Source organism: Diadema antillarum, unplaced genomic scaffold (genome assembly GCF_040938485.1).
Source record: "Diadema antillarum isolate AM-2024a unplaced genomic scaffold, OU_Dant_1.0 seq00000441_RagTag, whole genome shotgun sequence".
Taxonomy (NCBI): Eukaryota; Metazoa; Echinodermata; class Echinoidea; order Diadematoida; family Diadematidae; genus Diadema; species Diadema antillarum.
Window position 1 is genome coordinate 321,063 of NW_027271416.1, and position 20,850 is coordinate 341,912.

A 20,850-nucleotide genomic window follows, 5' to 3' on the forward strand; every position below is an offset into this window, starting at 1 on the left:
GTCACACATTCTTCTGTAAAGTTTATTGTATAAGATTTCAGATAGCTCATAGGTCAGTTTCTTTTGATCCACTAATGTCAACCATGCTTTGGCTCCTTGTGGAACATGTACAATTATAATTGTAACTTATTGCGATAGAAGGGAAAGATTTTTCAAAAAAAAAAAAATGGAAATTTTGAAATGTGAGATATGAGAAAAAAGAGTGTGACAACATCAGCCAACTCAATTACATATTGCCCACGTAGATATATAAATTGCAAATCACTTTTTTATGAATTATTAAATGCTCAACTTCAAAATGGTGCAACTTTCTTAATCCTAACTTCCGGGGGGGGGGGGGGGGGGGGGGATCTTGCCCCCAGGACTTTAAGCTTGCAAAATAGCCCAGGTAAGTTGTAGGGTTAGGGTTAATGTACAATGTTGATGATTTTTTTTTTTTCTAATTTATTGATATTCTAATGTGGAAAGAAATTGGACTGAGCTTCTTTAATTTACAGATGTACTTTTCAAGAGCTTTTCCAAGACATTGATTTGCAGTCTTGCTATAAACCACATATAAGATACATGTAGATTGAAGAAAAATTCTTAAACAAGACACTGTGAAATTAAGGGAAATCAAAATCTCATTCAAAATAAACACACAAAAATATATATATATTAAACATCCATTGTATTTGCAAATCAATTTTGAAATTACATGTTTACAGATGGCAATTAGCAAACTAAAGTACATGTACCAGTGTACATATACATTCAGTTTTTTCCTCATTGAAATAAAACATGCTATAAAATAACCATTTTGAAGGCATACCTGAAACTAACCTGTTTTCCCTCAACCTCAAATTTAATGGTCAAATATCCAAACGTAAATTTTAAAACCTCTATTCAACATGAAGGTGAACATATAATTGAAATTGGTCGTCTAAAGGACATATATACTAATTAAGCGGTTTTGTAAGGCTGCCTGCATGGGGCAGATATCGAAGTAATGTTCAAATTTTCAAGATGTGTAGTATGTGACCTTTTCACCCAAACTTGCTCAATGTTGTAAATGAGTTTTTTGTTGTTCTTTCCCAAAGTATGTGTACTGTATATATAAGTGTACAAGACAAAGAAGTTGTCAATATTGAAGTTGTAAAAATTATTTGCATTTACATTGATGCAAAGAAACCAATTGATATAACTATTAACTACTAGTTGTCTTGGACCTATATGTTCCAATTATGACACTTTTCTCTTCCTTTGTAAAAAATCTTGACTATAAAAAAGTACACCACACATTATTTAAAGGCATCACTTCACTCATTTCATTTTATCTTTGCAAGAAACGAGAGACAACAATATGTCAGCATCAAAGCAACTGAAACAGTCACATCGATGCATCTAGTCCTAATAAATTCATCATGCTTCAGTATTGGAAGAAGTTTCTTTGCAGGATTTATCATTGGTCTTGGTACAGTATATGTGCAGTTCTATCTACCCTAGGACTTGCATGCTAAACTTCCTTTACTGTGACTTGCAGAATGTATCTGAGATGGAGAGAAAGGAGAAGCAATTCATTACTCTTCAACTGGTTAATAGTTTATGAATATCATACAGTGGACAGTATTGAAGATTGTGATATTTTGGTCATGATGATGATGGAGATGATACTGATGATGACAATCACAAGTGATGTTCAAGGCATTTATTGATGATGAAGGTGATGGTGAAGATAATGGAGGTGATGATGATGATGAAGGTGACAGAGGTGATGACCATAATAGGCATAATGATAACCACATAAAGACATGATAAAGATGATTTGAAATGGAAAATAGGGCCATCAAATTGGGGAGGGGGGCTGCTCCACCCTCCACTTTGGCACCCCCCCCCCCCAAAAAAAAAAGAAAAAAAAAAGATTAATTCAAAACATTTTTAATTGTAATTGCTCATTTTCCATTGGCTTCCAAAAACCATAAAGCCGCAAGGGCTTTGGGGGGCTCTGATCCCAATCCAGGGGCCCTACTGACAGTCCATGGACTCCGCCTCTGTGTCTGTGTCAACCCACTATATTAAAATACCACCACATCAGACGGAAAAACGTTCTGCGGGCTCTGGAAGATATTTAAAGGGAAGATACAAGTGAATTTCAGTTTATTGAATGAAATCCATTTTGGATTGATCACAATTTTTCACAGAATGTAACAAAATTATGCAGAATATAGCAGAAAGTAACAATATACTAGAAAATGATGAACCGACGATTGCACAAGCATTGAGAGGATGAACATAAATACAAATATTAAACACGGCACAGAGTGGAATGTGTTATTCAATGACGTGCATTGCGAGGAATCTTTATATTGGTGCGCATCTACGCACGAGCCGCTTGCGGCGAGTGTGTAGTGAGCACCATTTAAAGATACCGAGCGCGCACTAGTACTCGATGTGTATAGTGTGTGTGGTTTTTTGTTTGTTTTTTGTTCTAAATAAAATTGCTCTGTTCCTTAATTTGACCAGTCCCGATGCCCAAAATGCGACACATTACCCGTCAATAAATTGGGTGCCGTCAGCAATAGGGCAGACATGCACGTACGGCCCAAAAGTCATATACACTCGTGAGTGATTGCTTGAGAGTGCAATATGACTTTTTGATGGTAAATGTCTGCACGCAGTATTGCACTCTTGAGTGATATCTATATCGATCGCGACATTTCAAGTAGATCTTCTACCACACGTTTAAATAGCCAGATGTATTATTTTTTAACGTTCGAAAGGTTATATTGAAATTCTAAATCATGTGTATAAAACTAAACTGTGTAACTAGATTTTATTATAAATATACAACTCTAATCTATATCCAGATTTTCTGACTTTTAGGCTTGCAAATTAAAATTTGATCATACAAAACGCCATTGAGTTCATCCAGTGTTTCGATTTTCTTAACGATTAATAGAACCTCTGATTTGAGATTCAATTCAGCTTTATTCTACATTAGATCTTTATTAAAGGCTGAGGCCTGAGTCTGTGATTAATATGACTAGATTGTAGAATTACTACATGCAGCATAATATACATTTTATACAGCTGGGGAGTCCGATTCGATTTCCTGAACTCTATTAAAAATTTAAATAGAATTCTAGATCTATCCAGACTAGCGACAATTCAGATTCTATACGTACGTACAGAATTATTAAATACATGTATCTTGATTTTACTTTGTTCATTGGTCCTATTTTTTCTAATTTATTTCTTACACCATGAGCGCCGAAAGGCGGATCTGCGCGCTATACAAGTAGCCACAAGTAGCCACAAGTAGTAGAACGATCACATGTGGAGTACCACAAGGATCAGTGCTGGGACCCACACTGTTCCTATTATACATCAATGATTTACCTAGCTCATGTAACTATTTTCAGTTCAGACTATTAGCTGACGATTCAAACATTTTTCATACATTTCCCAAAGGTACAAAAGAAATTGATATGAATGATGTAAATGGAAAATTGAATGAGGTACAGAAATGGTGTATTGTGAATAAATTAAAGTCAACTTGAAGAAAACAAATTATATGATTGTTAAAGGACCAAGACAACCAATTGCAGTTAAAGGTGTGTTAACAGTCTCTGAAACGGTTATAGAAAGAGTACATGTAGCATCTTTTGTAGGAATCCAAATTGATGATACCTTGATGTGGAAGGATCAGATTAAATGTATCAACAAATGCATTAGGCGCAAAATTGGCTTAATCTGCAAGTTAAGATACTTTGTTCCAAGGCATATTCTCATGCTTTTATATAAATTCTTTATACAATCACATATACTTTATGGAATTGAAGTATGGGGAAGTACCTAGAGAAGCCACTTAAATTGTATATTTTTAGCGCTAAAAATGGCCGTGAGAGCAATCAGGTTCTAGGCCATTATTCACCAGTCTAGGAGTGTTAGATGTTTTTGACCTGCATAAGCCTGCAGTGTCTACCTTTGTATATGATCTACACAAGGGACATTTACCACATTCTGTAACGCAATATTATGAGCCAATGAATCATGCATACAGGACTAGAGGCAAAGATCATTCCATGCTTAGACTCCCAAAATGTAAAACGACACATGGTACATTTTCTATATCTTTTGTCGGATCAAAGTTTTGGAATAGTTTGCCCAAAAATGTTCAAGAGGAAAGAACTAGATCTTCATTTCGAAGAAACCTAAAAAATCACTTGTTAAAAGAAGTTTAGTGATGAAAAGAAATTTCAGTGTTTAGTTTAATGTACTTCTATAGTACAGTTACTTTAAAAGAGTAGACCTTGCAATAAGCAGCTTAAATATACATGTAGCTATAATGGGAGAACCATTCTCGACTAGCACTTGTGCTAACTTATGGTTCCTCCTTTAACAACATTATCTTCTGTTTTTCTAGTATTTTTTTTAATTTTTTTTTTCAGAACCTCTGTCTATGCATATATGTCTACATTACATACTTATTCATTCTCTTTGCCTTTTCAGTGATAAATGTATCACAACGAAACTAAATCTATTATAACACATGTATTCTTATGTAAGGTAGATATAAGTATGTAAAATATATGCTTGCAAAGCTGTAAGAACCTTGTACAAAATCATTGTATTCTCATAAAAATTTCATGTTATTGTATCTTACACCGTGGAATTTCATGTTATCACATTCACATGTATGTTGTTGATAAACTCAACTCAACTATCATTATTATTATTATTATTATTATTATTATTAACTATTATTATATTATTATTATTATTATTATTATTATTATTGTTATTATTACTGTTGTTATTATTATTTATTATTGTTATTATTATTATCATTTATTATTTATATACACAGTATTACTTCTTTTCTAGCAGATTCTAGCTTCGTAGTCGTACATGTGTGCTGCAATTTTATAAATGAAATATACGAAATCATCAAATTCACCGTCACATACACAACGCCAACAGTGTATCGTTTGACAGTAGTATGGCCTGCTGCGCAGTGCGGTGCATGCCATAGCAGCGTCCGCCGCGGCCCCGGCCGGGCGATTGAAGGATAGCGAGCTTCGCGATGCCGCGGGCGTGTATGTGATGATTTTAATCACAAATCGTGTTTGGTAGTGTGGTTTTGGAGCAAATTTGTGCTCAAACTTTCTGAAAAGACCTTTAGTCTGACATCAGATAGAAAAAGAAGACATACGAGAATGAAGTATCAGTATGTTACAATAAAACTGAAAGAAAATTATGTCATTTTCGCGTTTTCAGGAGCCAGTGAATTCGGCCGGCTCGCGATCGCGAGTTTGTTTTATTCTGTTACGGAGGGATACCTTGCAAGAAGCCTCGCAAAATTACATGACGGTCCAATTAACGAACCTTTTGACACACTCTGGTTAAATGACCGACTGTGACGCACATATGGGTCAGTATTGTGACAGACATTTTGCTCCCATGACGGTACCAAGCGTCATCAAATTGGTGGTACAGTGGAAACTCGATATAATGAGATGGTCGGGACCGAGTCATTTTCCTCGTTATAGCCGATATCTCGTTATATCAGTAGGCATAAAAGAAAGCATAACATAAAGACATCAATTTGCACATATGGGGCTACCGATCATCTTTCAATCAATACTGATAACTTGATAATGTGTGTGAGGGAATTACTCACCTTTATGGGTAAGAAGATGTTTTCCGCCAATGAAATCCAATATCAAGAATGTGTTTCTTATTAATTGTAAATTTTTGAATTTGTAAATTTATATAGCTTGCGATTGTGTCAAGATCGTCTGTGGATTGGTATGTGGTTATGGTATGGGTGTGTGTTGTGTGTGGAATATGGTCTGCACAATGCTGTGTGTGTATTTGACACATTCTGTATGTACTGCGTGTGTGTGAAGATGGGGAATTCCCTAAGTAGAAAGCCAATCACAGCATCAGATTGCCTCACACCTGCTAAACGTCATGATGATGTCATGTATACATATGGCCGTCCCACCACATTTTCTGCATGTATCAGTGTGCGCGCACACACACACGTACACGTACAACATGCGGTGCTAGCTGGAGTGCACTGAAGAAAATATGTGTGTACGACTACAAGACAGTTTTTGGCGCATCGAGCTTTACAATCTCGGAAGGTGATAGCACAGGCGAAGTAAAGTTTTACCCGAAGACATTTTGCTTTACCTCGCTATAACAGGTTTGATTGGCTATGTTTTTCCTTGTTTGGAAGTCACAAAATTTATCTCGTTATAGCAGTTATTTCGTTATAGCCGATCTCGCTATAAGAGTAGCATTTTACATAGACTTGTGTGGAAGGAAATTTGGGACCAGGAAAATTTCCTCGTAATAACCGATATCTCGTTATAGCAGTGGCCGTTATACCGAGTTTCCCCTGTACTTGACGCGACCATGACGCACCTTTCCCGGGGGTCAAGAGGTGCGTCATACAAATGACAGCTGCAGAAGTCTTGTTGCAATTTTCGGTAAAAATAACTGGCTTTTCTTTCTACCCCCCCCCCCCCAAACCTTTTCTTTGTTTTTTCTATGCAATAAAGCAGCTGCAATAATAGAGCTTCTTTGATGTTACTGTTGTTATCCTCTGTTTGTGTTTCCGTTGTGAACACTCCTCATAATTTGGTTAACAGGTATAATTCTTTTTTTCCAAAACTTCTTGCACTTATATGTTTAGTTCTTCAGGGATCCTCAAGTCAAGGGGGAGAATCCGTCACTTCTATGTTGATACTGTGCTTTGACCAAATGTTATGAACACATTAATATTCAACGTTGCATTCTACATTGAAACTACACATGTTATGTTTGTGTGAGACCCCGAGAAAGTGTTGCCTCAAGTGAGGGCCATTGCTGCAGTACCCCTAATTGTAGTCAAGGTCGTATACTGACACCGTCGTCAACCCTTGTGGCCAAGGCTTGAAGATTATCCACTTCACAACAAGAAACTTTGCACCATTCTGCATCTTTCCTACCAACCCTTCCTACATGCACTCCCACACCTCTATTGACAATCCAGTTAAAGGGGACCTCCAGATGATTTTCAGACTTTTACATTTGAACAACTATAAATTAATCAAACTGAGTACAGAGTTTCAGAAGTTATAGTGATTGGGATAAGGAATGAGAATGTTTTCAAAATTTGCAACAAATTGCAACGAACAAGGATGATGACATGACAGCCTCACCATAAGAATGCATGAGTTGGGGCTCAAGGGAGCAGAACAAAAGAAGAAGGCATGCATAGATTTTTTCACAGGTGTATTGTTGAGCAAGCGGTATTGTAATGGAATTACACTGCTACATTTCTGAAATATATGAGGCTCTGATGTCATCAACACTGTTCAGTATAATTTGTTTAAGACTTTCAATTTATTGGTTTCTCTGCTCAAGGATCACAATAAATTCCACGAATCTATATAAGGAGCTGTTGATTTATGTACTTCACAATGTCAAATTATGATAATCGTCCGGAATGCCCCTTTAAGGCTGGTATTCATACCGTGCCAACCCGGTTGATGGCTGCAGTGAAGTAGGTCTGGGCTATGGCAGCATTCCTGGCTTCAATGGACCACATGGGTTCACTGTGAATGGAAGATACAATCTCTATCAGTCACACATGGCCACAGCCTTTGAGAAATTGCCGTATATTCCACTTCATGCTTTACCAATCTCTTCCTAATCTAGTCATAATTTCCAAACTTAATGGGATACTTTTAAGATTGGATTGCGAACATATCTGCAAATTACAAAGACACAGGGGAAATTACACCATTACTTTGCACTGAACTGCCATCTCATCATGCAGCCTTGCTTTATTTCCTGCTATCACTGTCCGGCTTGGTACAGAATAATATTGAAGGCATCGCATGTCTATTTTCAATACCAGTCAGCATCAATAATGTCCTTTGAAATACAAAGTTTTTGTTTTACATGCAGAATGAAATGTAATTACATCTAGTATTGATTTTTTTTTCTAGAGACAGCAACAAATCACACATAAAATATATGCTGCTCAAATGCAAGCAGCCTCTTCATACACAAGAGTTGGGGCACCATCTGGTCCCAAGTCTCCATCACCATAGCAACTAACCTGAGAGCACCAACGGTAGCCGATGGATTGAAGACAATCTCCGCCCCGTTCAGGCCATACATCAGCCAGTTCAGAGGATGATGACGCCCATAGCAGATGTTGATGGCAATGCGGCCTGTGTATAGAGGAGGCAAAATGGGCAAATGTTGAGACGATAACTCTTGAGGAAATGACAAATATTTAGCACCAATATTTTGGTACTAAATTGGGATCTTTTTTTTCTTGCCTGAACTCTAGGTCTACTGAGCCAAATACAATGGCGAATGATTAATTCCAAATCATCATTAATTTGGCTTTGATAAACATAGGAAAATAAGATGAACAGAATGGTAGAAGTATGCATAAATTAAGCAAATCAAGGAGAAAATTTGTCCTACTTACACTAAACCTGAACCATTTTTTCCATCCAATTTACTGTACTAAGTCTTATTAAGGTCACATATAGCATGATGAGGAATATATCATGAGCCATGCCCATGATGCACAGTGTGCTATGATAACTTTCCAACTCACCAAACTGTGTCTCAAACACTCGATGTCCAGTGTTCCCTTCCATGTAGTAAGTTGACTAGAAATGTATGAAAAGACAAAGTAGACTCTTTACACAATGGAAAAGTTGTGGGTTGTATATTTTAAAGAGATCACGTTCTGGGACGTGAAAAGTCATCACAACACGAAGGATAAAAATACAAACTGAGTATGAAACACAGATAGAGGCAGGACATGTTTACTGTAAAACCAGAAATATTTTTAGTATGAATCTTTCTCAGATTGGAGCCAACAGCCTATATTGCTGCATGGAATTCTCATGAATTGCCTACAATGAAAAGAATTAGAGTACACTACAGGTACTGAACTGTGCAGACAAAAACTTCCGCTTGCATTTTACTTTTGTGTACCATGGTTCCTTTCAAAATTCACAAAGGTTTCATGCATAAGAGAATTTCTTGTTTTATAGTAGATGTCTATCACACTTCTGTATGAAAGCAAACAGGGTTCCTATTGTAAACATAACCTGTTTGCAATTGCCATCAAGCCCCAACATATGCTCCTTTCCTAGACTACAATTTGCCTGTTGTAAATTTTGTCAGTGGAAAAATGAGCAAAGAAAATGGGATTCCATTGTTGTAAATTTTGATGCATCTGCATTCTACCTCTATGATGCTTGCCGAAGTTTTTTTGAAACGACATAATGTTAATAATCTCAACCACACTGTTATGTTGATATTTCCACATATTTCACAAACCTCGTTGAAGTCTCCAACTCTTGGGATGTGGTTCTTCCTACTCTTTCCAATGATGTTCCCTGAATTAGAGATCACGACTGCCATGGGAAAAAAAAAAAGTTATAAATGAAATAACCAACATTAAGTGTACACCAGACAGACTCTCAATGACACCAGTAAGGATCTTCAGAGGTAAGTATTCACATGGAATGTTTTGCAGAATGGAAAAGTTCATACCTTTCGTGTGATGAGAAACTAGCATGCACAAACACACACGCAGATATACAAGTACATACACTGTATTATGTCTTTCAAATTTGTTGATATGAGTACATATTCACATCAACAAATGATACAGAATACTTGTAAATCTGTCTATGTGTGTGTATATATGTGTGTGAACCAGTATCACTATTACCAGTCACAAATCAATATTTTAACTAGTTTGTATTACAAAATAAAAAAAGACAAAATTAATCTCTCTTGACTGAGCCTGTACTATTAGCTGTGCTATGATTTAAAGCAATATATTACCTGATGTTTGCTCCACATAAACATGTAAGTGCACAAGACATCCATGACACATGTATACACACATTCACAAAAACAAGAATTTCAAGAAATTGATAGAATACAGCACTTAATATATGACTTCTAATTAAAGAGATGTCAATTCAAATACACATTTTTAGGTCACAGTTTGGCAACTGGCCAAGTACTTTAGTTTGGCAACTGGCCTAGTACTTTGAGATACACATATGTAAAATGAACAGAAGATACCTCTTATTTGTAAATACAAAACCCGGGATGTCTATACTCTTGACATGTATGCATGCCTACAAATCATAATTGCTGCACTTTGGGAAAAAAAAAACTGGATCTGACCTTTTCTTTTTTGTGAAAACAGGAGACTAAGGGGATGATGTTCATTTTTATTTCTCGTGGGCAATTAAGCACCATAACTATGAATTCAAGATCTACCTATTATGCAGTGATTTGGAACATCACTAGGAAATATGACGTACCAAAAGAATTCTCTCCTTTTCAGCCCTACTATTTGTTTTACTATTATTATACGACTTTTAGATCTCTGTCTCTGATAAATCAAAACTCATGTGGATTATACAGCTTTGCTCTGATATTTTCACATTATCTTTAGCCCTGGATGTCTTTCTTCAAAGAAAGGTTAAACATCACAATTACTACTGTCAAAGTTTGTTTGTCTTGCACTTTCTGAAATTCTGATTGAGCGAGTAAGATTCCTTTCAGCAAATCATAACCTTTCACAATTCAAATATCTCACAGGAATTTTATCATGTGGCTGAAGGAACTTACTCTCAGAGAATAAAGATAAATTGTATATCAGCTTTCTGGTATCAAAGAAATAATGTGACTGTGTTCAAATCATGGCAAAAAAAAAAAAGAGTCTTGTTGAATATCAAACTTCAATTCAGCAAATATATCTGTGGTGCATTATCAGAGCTGCCAACATTCATTTGTCAATGCCAGGGAGATACATGTGTGTTACATGCAACTCAGTGGGCAAAAGTAAATCCAAAGTCAGGAAGATTGTTATATTCTGCTATCTGGAAATGAAGAAATATCTAAATGTTCATAAAGCCTCCTTCTGCATCAGGGAGACTTGGCAGCTCTGCTTTAGGACTGTTGGCTTTCTACTTACCAGCAGTGTTGTGCAGGGTTCCATGGTAGATGTCATCTCTCTCTAGGATGGGACATATGATCACCATGTTGTAACGCTTGGCAAGCTGCAAAGTAAAGAAAATTACAAAGAAATAAATTAATCTCATCCTATCTTTCTCTGCTGAGAGCCACAAGGGAGTTCAGCCTGATAAGCACTGCAATGCAAGAACAACCTTCCAGCTCTCAGCTCAAGAATGCATGGCAGACATACACTGGATACGCCAAATATTTCGCAAGGGTTTTATTTTTGTGAATTTGGGAGTCAGGTGCAATTCACGATATTAAAAGACATGCAAAAATATTGACTCTGATCCCAATATGAATGTGACGTTCACATATACATTTCTCCATTCAGTACTGTAGTCCATGATCGCAAATTCGACCACTTGCGAAATTGTCGGGAAGTCTTGTTTGTGAAAATTTAGACTCGCTAAATATATGGCATACAGTAAGTGATAACTGTCCCATACTACTATCAATAAACTTCAAATTTACAAAGACACAAAAACAAAAGAGGAATTCAGAAATCATGTCATTACATGAGCTGCCACGAGAAATCAAGATTGAAGTCAACAGCATGTTTTGCCTATCATTGAAAAAAAATAATAAAGAGACATAAACTTGTTATTTATAAATCACAGCTTTAGTTGATGGAACTCTCTCACAAACATCCTATCTCTAATATGCTGCATATCTGATGATAAAATGACCACAAAGGTTTGTTTGTATTTCCTTCAAGCACAGAAGTTAGATCTTTTTAGCACATTGTATCCAATAAAACGTGTATCCCTAATTGGAATAAGTGAGCAAACCGCTGCAAAATCTGAAATTTTCGCATGCATGAAACTTTTGCGAATTTTGAGATGAACAAAGACTCAAGTAGAATGTATGCTACATTGTTTTTCTACACAGTGCATTAATTGGGCCAGATGCATAAACACTAGCAATTGCTTGTGCTAGCCTTTTACTTGAATCCGTATGCATAAAAACAAGCAATTGTACAAGCAAAAACAAGCAAATCTACAAGAAATTACTCCTAAGTAGTGTAAGACACTTTTTCATTTCAACAACGGAAATGTCCAGTGGTTAGCATGCAAAATGTGATGAGAAACAGGTAGGATGTCTGGCTACTGTGGAGAGCAAGGAAACCTCTCTCCATGACGTACAATCTGGCAGATCCGGGCTACTATAAGCAGTGATGGGAATCAGCCAGTACGTGTGTGTGTATAGATGTGTGTGTGTCTGTGTGTGCATTTAAGAGTTCAAGTTCAAGTTCAAGTTTATTTAACCAATTCATTAAACATTTGACATTTTACAAAAGGCTATGTCAGGAAATGTTTCCGCACACACATGCCTTTTCAAATACCATAAGCTGTCACACTCGCCTTTGTTATTGTGTTCGTACAGGCGTGGCGTCCCTTTTGTGGAAAACGCAAGCGATTGCCTGTGTGGGACAAGCAAAAGGTATAAGCACAAGCATAAGGTTATGCATATGGATTTACGCAATTGCTTGAGCTACACCTTTTGCTAGACGAGCTTGTGCTTTTGGTTGAAGAAATTGCTCACAAGCAATTGCTTGTTTTATGCATTCGACCCACTGCCACTGGCAATTCGTGAAAGTTTCATGCCGCAAAAAAGGCCATAAGCTCCATTTCGGGAAAATGTAATGCTGGGGATGTTTCTGGTTTTAGAGTACCCGTAATCATCTGTCAAAGCCCCTCTTTCACTAGAAGACATACCTCCTGGCACATTGAGATGCTGGGGCCATCCCTGGCAGACTCTGCAAACTCCGCCCAGGGCATTTTCTCTCTGGTGCAGAAGGCGAAAGGCATGGCTGCACAGTGACATGAACATACAGAAGGTGCTGACACTTTAGTTCATGGAAAATCTAGATTTAAGACAGCATATGTAACTACATTATGCTTTCAAAAGCAGCCAAGTGAAAACAGAAGCATCATGGGCAAAATGGGGCAGACATGTATCAGGTATAGAAAAAAACTTTTATTGAGATGAATCTTACATTGCATGAATAAAGTGAAATAAAAACAAATAATGAGACATACATGTAAAAAAGAGGAAACTTAGGAACTAAATGTGAAGGAAGTAATGAACATTTCAATATCATAGAGTCATAGGCAATCGATGACATTTAACAGACAGAGAAAAAGAAATGCAGTATCATTTCCTTTTTATTCTATGATACAGTGCACTCCCATTATAACGAACACGGTTATAACAAAATTCCAGTTACAATGAAGTGAAAAATTCAGGCCGCAACTTTATTCACACAATGTATTTTACTGTTTTATCTGTTCGGTTAAAACGAAATTTCGATATACCGAAAGAAAAGTGCAGGTCTCGAGGACTTCGTTATGGGAGTCCACTGCATATATCATTGAATTTATTTGCATATTAATCATATCTATTACTTATTTATTCATTCAATGTGCTTATACTAACCGAAAGTCTCCTGTAAGCACAGAATATTGACACCCGCTGCACCAGCAGCCTCAGCTATCTCAGAAATGCGGTTGAGGATGGCATCTTTCTACATAGGATGAGATCAAGAGCAAAACACATTTAAACTCTATGAAGATTTCAGAGGAACGGCACATAAATCAGCTTTACACCACCAATCACCATCCTTCCATTAGTCTCAATAACTACAACATTCATTCATGAATAAGTGGGTGCTCCAAGACATCGATTTGTTTGAATGGGTATCCAATTTAACATCACACTGACAATCATAGCAATCGTTCAATACAACCACAGGTTCTTTGTCCTCAAGCTCATCAATCAAACAAACAAAACACTCATCAGGGGCAGATCTAGGAATTCTGTTCAGGGGACGCGCCTTTACAAAATTTAAGAGGGGCGCACATGCCCCCTCATTTTTTTTCACTTTATTTCTTTTGTTTTAACAAGAAATAAAGAGGGGGTGCATGCCCGGTGCACCCCTCTCTTGATCGCCACTGCTCATCTCAAACATTTTATGAAAAGTTGAGAATGTTAGAAATTGAAAGAAATATGGAATAAAGAAATAATGCTCTGTTGGGCAAACATGAAACACAAACACACACATTTGATACACATCACACTCTACCTGCTCCTTGACTGGGGCTGTTGTTGGCACTACTATCTGGTTCTGGATCAGACCAATCCGGACAAGACGTGGTGAGCGGAGCTGCTCAGGCTGGGCTAGAATTTGGTAGCCTTTCACCTCAAAGTTCTTCTTCTCACCCAGGGCAGCCGCCTCACTTGGCAGTGCCAGGACCCTGGTAGGGAAACAGCCAAATAAACGGGATCCTCAAAATCTCATTAATACGTATATGACTTTAAAGTCACTACCGACCGTAATTGTACTTTGTGGCCATGTACACTGATGATCGATTATTCAAAATTCATTTATATATATATATATATATATATATATATATATATATGAATTGAATTAATAGGTCAGGATAAACATTTCATCCCTTTTTTTTGCATGTTATTTTAATTAAATGAATGTAAGTCATTGTGAACAGAACAGCTCAAAGTAATGAAATGACCTTTTATTTTTGTACAAATTACCTTAAAACTCGTGGGACACAAATATACATTTAGCAAAAAATTACCCATAGGGTATACAAAAAATACGACCCACATACATGTAGCCTATATATTTGTGTTACTGTCAACTGTGGTGTGATGGACCGGATCCATTGTATTTCTTTCCTTGTACTTACCTGCCTGTGGGCAGGTAGTAACCTAGGATTGTTTATCACATGCTTTCATTTGCACAGGAAATAAAGTATGTTATATATATATATATAATATATATATTTACATAACTATGTAGGCTAGGTATACAGATACACACAACAAAAGAAGAAAAACAACAAAAATAAAAATAATAATGTGGGTATGTATGCTTGTTTATCAACCCTGGATCAACAAATCCGGCAAATCTTAAAAATTACTTTCTACAGTAGACTCTGTACATTGATAACAGGTGTCTCTTAAATCTGCATTCATAGATGAGGCACTGCACTCACTGGTAAAGTGGTAGTACGTCTATAGTCGTAGTTATAGACAGCCAGTACACAATGGTACAGGAGGGGTATTCTAGGTGAGTTCCACAGACAGCGACAGCTCACTTGTCATAGTTTTGGTCAAGTAAAACGAAAGTTGCACTGACATTGCTCTACGTACGCGACAAACACAAACTGACATTTAGGCTACAGTCATGGGATAGGTTTACCTGGCAGACGATCCATAAAGGATTCGGTTGACAGCTTCGAGCTTGTCTGCTGGAAGATGTTCTTCCAAGATCTTCTCTATGCTCTCCAACTCCGCAGCCATTATGTCTAGCTATGAGTAATAGAGTATGAGCAGCGGACAACCTACTGTATGACCATGGAACGAAACGTTTGTCGATGCAGCAGCAGGTGTGTTACAAAGATAGTCTAATCGTTCGACTCTAAAAATGCACCCTGGCCCTGTATCATTGATCTGAGCGCCTACCTAGCGTGCCGTGCCTAGCCGCCTGACTAGCCACTGTTTGGTTAGCGCTCGTTCTTCCTGCTGTATGAGAGAGAACCAGGAAAGTGCGCTTGCCCTCACCACGGAAGTGTACGTGGTCCCTTCCCACCTCTCTGCTCACACACCTCTGGTGGGAAAACCAACGTGTGGAATACCTGGTTACCTAGACGGTGTTCAGTTGTGACGGATGATAATGATACCGAATTGATGATGCAGATGATGATAATAATTATGCTGATGTCATTGGTTTTTGCAGAGATGGTCAGGAGTACAGTTTGATCCAGCAATTCCGTACTATAGTAATAAAGGGGGCGCCTTTACAAAATTAAAGGGGCAACCCCCTACTTATGATTTCTTTTGATTTAACAGAAAATATAGGGGGGGGGGGGGGCACGCCCGGTGTGCCCCCGCCTGGATCCGCCACTGCTTGTGGAGATGGCAAGTTTCCCCAAAAGGCCGATATACAGGGCGTATCAAAAAAAAAGTTACACTTTTTAAAAAATTTTGGAAGATTTTTTCATATTTATGGATGCCCAATAGTCTCATCTATCAAGTGCAACCAACAAAACAAATTTTTGTTCACGCTTGGCTGAACACTGACGCTCTTTGTCAAAGTGTGAAAAATGACTTGCGCCAAATTGAAAGAAGAAGGAAAATTCAGCCAGCAGTACAAATAAAGTGTTCTCATTCAAACAAATTGCTCTTTTGCTCACAGTTTTGATTATCTTATGATAGTTTAGGAATTTTCTGGCGATTTTCTGTCAGCGCGTTTTAAATGATTCCATTGTGTATGGAAGGTTGATTAACAACATCAAGATCATACACAGACATATCAAAACCACATGCCAGTCACTCAGTCAAGAAGAAAAGTACAAAATTAATGCATCCTCAGATCATTCAATCAATACAATCAATCCAATCCAATCAATCAACCAGTCAGTCACTCAATCAATCAATCATTCATTCATTCATTTAATCAATCAATCAGTCAGTCACAATTGTATTTCTGTTTAAAGTGGCAGATCGACATAGGGAATATCATGACCTCCCCCCCCCCGTCCCCCCCCCCCCCGTCACCTGGGGGGAGGTGATATTCCCTATGTCGATCTGCCACTTTAAAGGACAAGTTCACCTTCATAAACATAAGGATTGAGAGAATGCAACAATGTTAGTAGAACACATCAGTGAAAGTTTGAGGAAAATTGGACAATCGATGCAAAAGTTATGAATTTTTAAAATTTTTGTGTTGGAACCGCTGGATGAGGAGACTACTACAGCTTGTGAGTCATATGCGTACAACAGTATAAAGAAAATATAAAGAAAATTCAACATATTTTCACTTTTTTCACATAATAAAAGAGCACTTGACTTGGCTCTTTCTAAAGGCAGGGGGAATAATATTACCCATAACATTTGTCGGTAACGAGTCGGGGGAATGTGAACTTTTTTCATAAGATGAAATTTTGTGAAATTCTCTTTATATTTTCCTTATATTGTTGTACGCATGTGACATCTAAGTTATTCACACACTGCAGTAGTCTTCTCATCCAGCGGTTACTGCACAAAAACTTCAAAAATTCATAACTTTTGAACGGATTGTCCGATTTTCCTCAAACTTTCAATGATGTGTTCTACTAATATTGCTACATTCTCTCAATCCTTATGTTTATGAAGGTGAACTTGTCCTTTAAACATGCATACAATTGTGACTGACAGATTGATTAAATGAATGAATGACTGTCCTCGATCCCAATCCCCTGGTCCCACCCTGGACACTGCCACCGATACATTTACCGTAACATAATATGACAAAATACAGATTTTTAGTAACGAAATGAAAATTTCGTAAAAAGATGGTAATATTCAATTCAATTCAATTCAATTCATCTTTATTCGTCCAATAAAAAGTATTACAGGAAACTCATCGCGGGATTTTCACATATAAATGACAAAGCATAACAAATACAATATATACATAAAAAAGAACAACATGGAATAGCACTTGACAAATAAATAAATAACCGGGCATGTATGCAAAATCAAACTGAAAAGAACAATCGTATAAAAACGTTGCATAAAAACGGACTCCATTGGCATGATGCTAAAAACTTCAAAAACCTTCCCTCTTGTTACGTTCCAATATCACACCCCCCCCCCCCCCCCCCCCCCGTCAGCCCGTAATAGACTGGAACCAAAACCAACTCGCACTAAAATACAACACAGCAAACAAATCAAAACATACAGAAACAATATCAGTGATTATATCATCATATCATATAGATTTCTTTCTAAGTCCACCAATATTGCACAGAGTCATTTCCCAAATTCTGAAATATAATAATGTTAAAAAATATAATCATTGTAGTTGTACATCAACTTGCCGGGAAATGTATTTTGTAACTAAATGATCAGTGATCATGGGTGCTCGCAGTCTATTCTTGCCTACATTTCTTGTTTTCCTGAATGTAAAAGTGGGTGGTGACTGATGAGCTGAGATGCAAGTTGATGGTGGTATACGTACATGGTGTAGGATCGCGCCACCGCGCGCGCCTCGGTTCACACCCCGCGTTGTTATGGGACGCCAAGTGTCGCATGGTCTTTTTCGTTACGAAATCATTTAATTTTCGTTCACAATGGCCATTTCGTTACAAGACATAAATGTCATTTTGTTACGAAATGACCATTTCTTCGATGTAAAAATCTAAATTGTAACTATATGCTCAACATGGCTTCAGCAAACACCGTTTGTGTAAGTCACAGCTAATCCTTGCAATTCAAGGTTTTGCCAAGCGAATAGATGAGAAACAATAGCATTGTTTGTTTTATTTTCATATACAGTATCAAACATCAACAAATTTCATACAGTAAGAAGAATGTTTTACATAAAGGTCACAAAGAAAAAACATACCGAGGGTAGCCCGACAATAGCATGATGTTGTAAGACCCAAAAATGCGTTTTCTCCCCACTCCTCGCTTCCCTCCTTAAACGTCCTTGTAGTGCCCTATGACGCACTGGGCTATTTGGAAAATAGTCAACCACCACTGACCCACGTACTCCACCCATTGACTATGTGCCCCTTTGTTTTAGGCTACCGGCTAAACGCTTGACCAGCACAAAACTTGACCAGCCCATTCCGTTGTGTTGACAACTACAGCAGAGTAGAGAGTTCATTGATGAATTCTCATGACCATGATGGTGTATAAGAACATTCCCCCTTACCAAAATTTGGATTGTCCCTCTCATAAATATCCAGCATATGTATTAGTAAATATTCTAATAATCTTCCCTTTCATTTTATTCAAAGTATCAAGTGTAATATAATATATTATTATCATTCACAAGCTAAAGTATATGTCCCTGAGTGTGAACATGTGTTCTGAGTTCTTGTTCAGCCCGAACACTATCTGCCAGACCTCTTGCCACCCGGCAAAAGGTATCCTCGATACACTCCAGCCCCGACTGGGAGCAGACTAGGTCCCGAGTGTCAAGACAATTTAGTGATCGTATCGACAAATTCAACAAATAAGATACATCCTGCTGAACTGGACTTCATTCGTGTGGCACTTTTCTTCGTGTCTCTTTGACATCATTATTATCATTTTGTCTTCAGAAACTTCTATTATAGACCTATCTCTACGTAACATACAGTGTTGCATTCTGGTGGCAGCTATATAGTAACATTCGCTGACTAAAGTGCACGCTTTACCTACAACAATTGAATAAGAGTGTTCCAATGTCATCCTGCTTGATTTCTGCAAGGCGTTTGTCAAAGTGCCCCATGCAAGACTACTCCACAACCACAAGTTACAGCACGTGGCATCTGTGGAAGTATAGGGCCTACACATCTGTGGATTGCAGATTTTCTTATCAAATTTAAATTTGCAGCCAGCAAGTTGTCCTGGAAGGATCTCAGGCACGGTACAAGTCACTTCAGGGATACCGCAAAGTACTGTTATTGGCCCGCTGCTGTTCCTTATGACCTCCCTGAGTACGTGTAACCAGGATGTACAGAACGTCTGTTTGCAGACGACTGCATGTACGCTGTACCGGGAATTCAACAATCACGCCAGACTCAACATGACCTTGATGCTCTGCAGGCATGGGAGAGTGACTGACTTTCAACCCACGAAGTGTCAGGTCCTGCATGTCACCAACAAGAGGAAATCTCTGGGTAAGCACACCTGACATCCCTGGACAGCCTCTTGTGACAGAAGATATGTAGGTATCCATCTCAAGAGCAACCTCAACTGGACTCATCATATCGAATCCACAACCAGGAAAGCCAGTTCGAGTGCATTACTCCAGCGAAAGATCCGCACTTGCCCATGAAAGATGAAGACACTGTGCTACCTCACTTTAGTTTGCCCCATCCTAGAGTATGCCTGCGTAGTGTGGGACCCTCATATGGCGTGATAAAACATCCACAGGCTGGAAATGGTCCAATGCCGCTACGCCAGGTTTGTCATTTGAGACTTCGATCCATCGCACAAGCAGTGTGACAGCACCCTAGCAGTGTGACAGCAATGCTAAGCAAACTCTAATGGTTACTTCTACATGAATGCAGGGCACAGTGCAAGATGCTGACGATGCACCGTATGGATCGACATCCCTCGGACATTACTGAACCCGGTAACAACATCACCCCTTTGCTTTGTGGACACACCTGTCAATTCCAGCTACCATTTGCACGGACTCTTGTCTACCAGAGATCTTTCTTCCCAGATGCTATCAAGTTATGGAACACCCTGCTGGAAGAACTAGCCACCACCACCTCTGCAAACCTCTTCAAGCAGGAGGTGCAGAGCTAGCATCCTGTATTGTTTTTAGCTGCACATAGTAAGATGTAGGAACTTTTTTTTTTGTCACTGTACATACACCACACTAGACCTGCCAAATAGTACGACTATACACCCGATGGTGGACTGTACTTATAAAGGAGAAGAATATCATTTCAATGATGAAATGTACATTTCTTAACGAAATTACTATTTTGCGTCACAAATTGAACAATTCAATAAAGATAAAAATGTCCATTCCGTAACGAAAGTGTATCACTTAAATGATGAAATATCGCCATTTCATTATGAAATGACCATATGTCATAGTAACTAAATACTATCACTTTACTGATGAAATATTGCCATTTCATAATGAAATGACCATATATTCATAAGTGACAAAATGAAGTCATTTCATCAACGAAATGACTACTAGTATTCTGCAACGAAATGCGTAACGAAATGGCCATTTCGTAACGATATGACAATATTTTATAACGAAATACATGTACAGTT

At 37.8% G+C, this 20,850-nt stretch overlaps 1 protein-coding gene across 1 annotated transcript in view; it reads right to left on the reverse strand.

Moving 5' to 3' along the window:
- The window catches only part of LOC139732611 (beta-ureidopropionase-like), a 40,191-nt gene extending 24,749 nt beyond the window's left edge, over positions 1 to 15,442 (reverse strand). Inside the window, exons 1-9 of the mRNA XM_071643468.1 lie at positions 15,275 to 15,442; positions 14,132 to 14,303; positions 13,486 to 13,573; positions 12,765 to 12,859; positions 11,006 to 11,090; positions 9,346 to 9,422; positions 8,612 to 8,666; positions 8,099 to 8,213; positions 7,508 to 7,589 (exon numbers count right to left, since the gene is read on the reverse strand). Of these exons, the coding sequence (XP_071499569.1) occupies positions 7,508 to 7,589; positions 8,099 to 8,213; positions 8,612 to 8,666; positions 9,346 to 9,422; positions 11,006 to 11,090; positions 12,765 to 12,859; positions 13,486 to 13,573; positions 14,132 to 14,303; positions 15,275 to 15,375 (870 nt within the window). The 5' untranslated portion in view covers positions 15,376 to 15,442. The remainder of the gene's footprint in view (positions 1 to 7,507; positions 7,590 to 8,098; positions 8,214 to 8,611; positions 8,667 to 9,345; positions 9,423 to 11,005; positions 11,091 to 12,764; positions 12,860 to 13,485; positions 13,574 to 14,131; positions 14,304 to 15,274) is intronic.
- Between the last annotated feature and the right edge of the window lie 5,408 nt (positions 15,443 to 20,850).